Source organism: Rhinolophus sinicus, chromosome 14 (assembly GCF_057876585.1).
Source record: "Rhinolophus sinicus isolate RSI-liver-muscle chromosome 14, RSI-T2T, whole genome shotgun sequence".
Lineage (NCBI taxonomy): Eukaryota > Metazoa > Chordata > Mammalia > Chiroptera > Rhinolophidae > Rhinolophus > Rhinolophus sinicus.
Window position 1 is genome coordinate 75695688 of NC_142514.1, and position 5674 is coordinate 75701361.

At 46.5% G+C, this 5674-nt stretch overlaps 1 protein-coding gene across 1 annotated transcript; it reads right to left on the reverse strand.

The window, feature by feature from the left end:
- Positions 1 to 2125: 2125 nt before the first annotated feature.
- On the reverse strand, positions 2126 to 5436 carry ID4 (inhibitor of DNA binding 4). Its single transcript, XM_019734250.3, has 3 exons — positions 4624 to 5436; positions 4175 to 4233; positions 2126 to 3619 (listed from the first exon to the last, which is right to left on the reverse strand). Exons 1-2 carry the CDS (start codon positions 5062 to 5064, stop codon positions 4189 to 4191), a joined length of 486 nt encoding a protein of 161 aa, XP_019589809.2. The 5' UTR covers positions 5065 to 5436; the 3' UTR covers positions 2126 to 3619; positions 4175 to 4188.
- Positions 5437 to 5674: the final 238 nt, after the last annotated feature.

The following is a 5674-nucleotide window of genomic DNA, read 5'->3' on the forward strand; positions in this document are numbered from 1 at the left end:
TGTCATTGGTTGTAATTGAAAGAAATCATCTGGGACTAAAGAATACCTACTGAGGGCAGCCCTATTAATTCTGAGGAAGGTAAATTTATTTCCTGGACTTGCAAAGCAGCAAACGGAAGGTTTTTCTTCCCTTATAAGCCTGGAGGGCTTGGTGTTTGGCCCTGTTGAGATCCAAGGGCTGTCTGGGCTGATTAACATATATATATATAATTAAAATATGCCAGCTAGAAAGGCAGAGCCAGTTTTATTTGGCTCTGTACTACTGTGAAATCATTTGTTTCTGTCTGCATCGTGTGTGTGTGTGTCTGTGTGTGTGTGTGTGTGTGTGTTTTGAGGGTGTGGAGGGGTCTCCTTTGCCTGGACATCATTCTGTTGCCTTCTTTAGTATTGTTGCTTCCTATCCTAGCAGACACCAAAGAGTAGACAAGCTTTCCCTAGCATTCAAACTAGATTTTCTTTCTGTTCCTATCACCATTTTTAAGCCACATTTTTCAACACATGGTAAGAAACACTGTAAATAATTGAGGTGATCCATCAAGAGCCCCATTCTTGATAAAGAATAATTGCATAACTCAGAAGTCAATTAAAAACCACAAACTTCAGAACCCTTTGCTCAGCGAAGATTTATTATTATAGAAGGCATTTAATACAATAGATTTTGGGGGTCAAAAATTTTTTAAGTTCTAAAAATTCAGTTAAAGCTTGACAATAACCTTGAGTAATAGTTATACAACATCAAAGTATATTAGTTCTTTGAAATGAAAAGGGTTTATATATTTTTTTCTTCCTTTAACATGAGATGTCTGAGATGTTCAGGATTTTATAACCACATTTGAAACAACATCCCACTGTGGGGTATGTTTTTTTTCTTTGAAGGTTTTAAATGATTCTGATCTTTGGTTGTGCCTATACAATTAAAAGTAGACATATTAAATGAGAGAAGTCAGGATATTTCCCTCTGTTCAACCAAATATCTGAATAATTATAACTTGCTAGACAAATGAATCAAACTGTTTTTGTTATCTGGTTGCTTGGTTAGGACACAGCCAACATTTTAGTAGAATGTAATAACTTATACAAGTGCATATAATTTAAAAAAAATAAACAATGACTTCGTTTCTTTAGACATCCAATGCTGCAGAAGAGCCAAAGGTGAAAATGCCAGCTCTCTAAAATGTAGAGTATGTTAACACTATTTTTCCATTCTCGTGGCTTTTCCTACTCAAAATGTAAAATTAACTGAAGAGCAACATCTATCTTCAAAAACCAAAAATATTTATCCATTTATTTTCAGGTTCGAAATCTTCCCAGCATTAAGTTTAAACAGAGCCTAGGTAGGTTCAGCAGTCAGGCTGATAGATGCCTAACTCCAACCAACAGCACACATGTGACTTGCTTCCAACTAAAATTAAACTGCCAAATAAAAAGGAGGAATTGTCCCCTTTTTTAATAACAAAGAATGCAATCGTTAGAATTCTTCAGATTTGGAATTCCAGCAGTGTTCTTGTGTTTTCCTCTTGATGTGTGACAAGAGTGAATAATATAAAAAATAAAAATAAACCTCATCTAAACAAGCTGTCCTTTGACTTTATAAGGCTCAACATCAAATACATCAAATTCTAAAAATACCTAAGACCAGTGAAATATCAAAGCTGAAGGGATAACATGCTGGGGATAGGACGGATTTTTAAAATCTTTCGATGCATTTGAACCTATTAGCATTAACTTTGTTCATTTTTGTTAAGACATTATCACTTCAACTGACTACTAGGGACCATATTTCATATTCATATACATATTTGACTTTGACCTCATAAAAAGTCCCTTGGGTCTATAATACTTTTATTCTTGTATAATCTAAAACAAATCCTTTCCTTTTAAAACTCAAACAGACCACGTTATACACACAGTTGACTATTTACAAAGCACCCAATTAAATCCTACTTAATTCTCACTCTAAAAATTCCATCTAACTGATGTGTAATGTACTGATCACATTAAATGCATAATGTGCACAAGCCTGCTAGTTCTATCTAACCTAGAAAATACTACCTTCCTTAGAGAGAAAAGAAAGTCGTAAAAAAATAAGTATAAAGGTTTGAAGAAATGAGACGAGAAATCACAGTACAAGACAGATAAATCTACTTTAATATTCACATGTAAAAGTTACACACCACAAGAGATTGGACAGTTGGTTTACCAGTAACTAACATAGCTATAGTGAAAACCATTTTTATAAAAAAATAATCTAGATGCGGTCATCAGAATTTTTGGTCTACTTAAGTTAATGTTTGAAGATCGACTTTTATCCCTGCTTGAAGGATTTGCCATTATTCCTTTTTATTTTTTTCTCTCATTGTTGCCTATTAATATTCTTTGGAGGAAGGAAAGCAGAAAGTGTTCATTTCCAAGAGGTTGTCCTTTGGTTACAAGCAGAGAACATTTTTCATTTCTATGATTTAAAGAACCTGTACAAACATGAAACTTTAATGACATTAAGCTTTAGTGTAAAATGAAGGATAAGCATTTTTTTTTCACTTTGACAAAACAGTAGATTTCATAAACTCCTTAAGGATCCAAGCATTTCCCCATCCCATATGCAAAATTATTCAGAATCCATTTTGACCTCAATTTAAAAACAAACAATAAACACTTACTCTTTATATATTACACTATCAAACCCTGTACTTAAAAAACTGATAAAGTGTATTTCCAACATATATACTTCAAATACAAAGATTTCAATCTAGGTTAAAGAAAAGACATTTGAATGGACTCAGGACAAGTTGATTTTGTGATTAAACATTTCATGCAGTCATGCAGGACCACCAGCTATAACTGTTACCTCCGATTCTACACGATACTGTGCAAAACAAAAACAAATTAAAAGCCAGGCCAAACAGAACAGACATTCAAGATATCAAGAGCTCTGCAATTGAGCTGAAAAATAATTTTCCAAAAGAAATATTCCCATAGATTAAAAAAAACACACACATAATATTTACAAAAAATATTTAATTAAAAATATCTTATAATTACAGTAGTCTATTAAAGCATATACTTTCTCACACTTATAGAACATCTCTATATATACATGGTATGAAATGTCACTCAGTTATCTATACAATATGTAACATTCTTGCAGGGAAAATAAAGTTCCCTGCCCCGTTGTAATCATCTATTTTAAACAATAGATGTAAAAAAAAAATATCTACAATGCTCTGGTATATTAGTAAAGCTTCAAAACGAAAATTGAGCTCCTTGGTCACAAGTAGGCTTCTAAAGTCGGATTTAGTCTTGACCTTCTATTTATCAGTCCTGTTACACTTAAGTTTAAAAGTTTAACTGCACCTCCAAACAACACAAATGTACAATTCACAGCGGTTATAAATGAAGACAAAAGAGAATACGGATGTAGAATGTTTATGAACGTGCAAAAAAAAAAAAGAATGAAAGTTTTATTTTTCTTCCCTCTCAGAGCCTCTCTCTTGGAATGACGGATGAAAACGTTTCTAAGATTTGCTGACGTTTTTTCTCCTTTCCTCCGGTGCCTTTCTCTAACTTCTGCTCTTCCCCCTCCCTCTCTAGTCTCCTGGCTCGGGCTCAGGCGGCCGCACACCTGTGGAAGAGGAATGAATAGAGGGGGTGTGGGAACCTTCCCGCTGCAGACTAACTGGCGCCACCGACCAAACTCAAGACATGCTTGATCAACAACCCAAAACAAACCACCAGGTCAGACAACACCCGCAGCCCGCGGCCGGCCAGGCGCCGAGCAGGCAGCTACGGGCCCCCGGGAAGCCCGGAGAGGGGACCCACTCCCGGGCCCTGCCCGCGTCCCCTTTTGTGGGTGTCAGACTACGCGGGGGGACATAGGGCAGTTTCTAAGTCTTCATCAGGGAGAACGGCAGTTATAGCCCGCGGGTCCCTGGGAGCGGCAGTGGGACGGTGGAGACAGGAGCTGATCCGTCCCCATTTAGAGTGAAGCCCCAGTTACTAAAGCGAAGTACGGGTTCACTTGCTAACTGGGTGGCAGTGAGGGGTGTGGTCCGGCTCCTTGGGAGTTTGCCCTGAGAAATGCTGGGGGGCAAAGAACACTGCGGTGCCTGGCACCGGAAGCCCCGGAGAACGGGAGTCTCTGGTGATCTACCACTGGAGAACGGAAAGGCGCGCTCACCTGGACAGCGCGGCTCAACGACACAGAATGCTGTCGCCCTGCTTGTTGACCGCGCCGGCCTGGAACAGCAACGGAACACCAAGGGAAAGGTTAGCAGGCGCAAACACCGCACTCATCCCCGTCCTGGATTCGTTCTCCGAAACCAGGCTGGTGCGCGGACGTCCCCACCCCAGCCTGCAGCCCTGGGGACCCCTCCATTACCCCGGCACAGGCTGGACTTGACAGCCCAGGATGCGCTCGGCCCCAATCCCACGCTGCGCGGTGACTAGGACCCGCGCTCGTTGCGCCCTGCCTGCCCCTGGCGGCACCAGGAGCCCCGAGAAGGGGGTTGAGGGGTGCTGCCATTCTCAGCCTTCCCGGCCCCAAGAGGAGCGCCCGCGGCGGGCCACCCCGCAACCGCCCTCTTGGACCCCCGCGGCGTCCGTTAGGGCCGGCGCCAAGCCTCTCACCGGGTCGGTGTTGAGCGCGGTGAGCGGGGTCCGCGGCGGCGCGGCCGGACATGTCCCCGCCGAGTGGTGTGGTGGCGCCGGCGGGGGCGGCTGCCTCAGCAGAGCCGGGTGCGTCTCCAGCGCCAGCTGCAGGTCCAGGATGTAGTCGATAACGTGCTGCAGGATCTCCACTTTGCTGACTTTCTTGTTGGGTGGGATGGTGGGCACCAGCCTCCGCAGGCGGCTGTAGCAGTCGTTCATATCGCACTGCAGGCAGAGTGCCGGCTCATCGGCCGCCGCCTCGGCAGCCTTGCAGCGCGCTGCCGCCGCCGCCGCCGCTGCGGCCGCCGAGCCGCCCAGGCTGTGGCCGTGCTCCGCCAGGCAACGCAGCGCCAGCTCCCCGCCGCCGCAGCCCGACGGCGCCTTGCGGCCGGAGGGGCGCACCGGGCTCACCGCCTTCATCGCGCACGCCCCGCGCCCTGCGCGAGCAGACCCGCTGGGGCGAGCGAGGGAGGCAGGCAAGCGCCCGGCCCCGCCCGCGGCCGGCTCCGCTCCCCTAGCCTTCGCGCCCGGCGCGCTGGGTCCGCGCTCCCAGCGATCCCGCGCCCAACAATTGACGGGAGGGTCGCTCCGGGTTTTGCTAGGGGATCTCTCTGCGCGACACTCGGCCGGGACCAAAAGGCAAGAAAAATCAAAAGCACCGGAAGGAAAGCAGCCCACTGGGGTCCCCAGTCACTCCCTTCTGAGCTCCGACTACAGCCCGGCCGCCGCGCTCCTCGCCGGAGGTTTCCCAGCTCCCACAACTGACTCGCAACCGCGCCTCTTCCCTGCTCTGGCCGGGCCCACAGCGCAGCTGTATTTATAGAGCCGCGCGCCCGGGGGGCGGGGGCGGGGCCAGCGCGCCGGCCGGGTCCCCGCGCGAACCAAGAGAGGAGCCGGGCTGGGCGCGCGGGCGGGTGCGCGGAGGGAGGCGGCGAGGGCGGAGGCTCCAGGCGGTGCTGGGGGGCGGGAAGCCCGGCAACCCGAATGGAGGGGTGGGCGGGGGTGGCTAGCCAATCAGACGGACGGTGCC

What these genes read in the sequence shown, in the direction of transcription:
- ID4 (XM_019734250.3), bottom strand. Translation starts at nt 5,064, where the DNA reads ATGAAGGCGGTGAGCCCGGTGCGCCCCTCCGGCCGCAAGGCGCCGTCG. An exon ending in CCGCGCTCAACACCGACCCG is followed by an intron (nt 4,234 to 4,623) that starts GTGAGAGGCTTG and finishes TTGCTGTTCCAG; the next exon opens with GCCGGCGCGGTCAACAAGCA.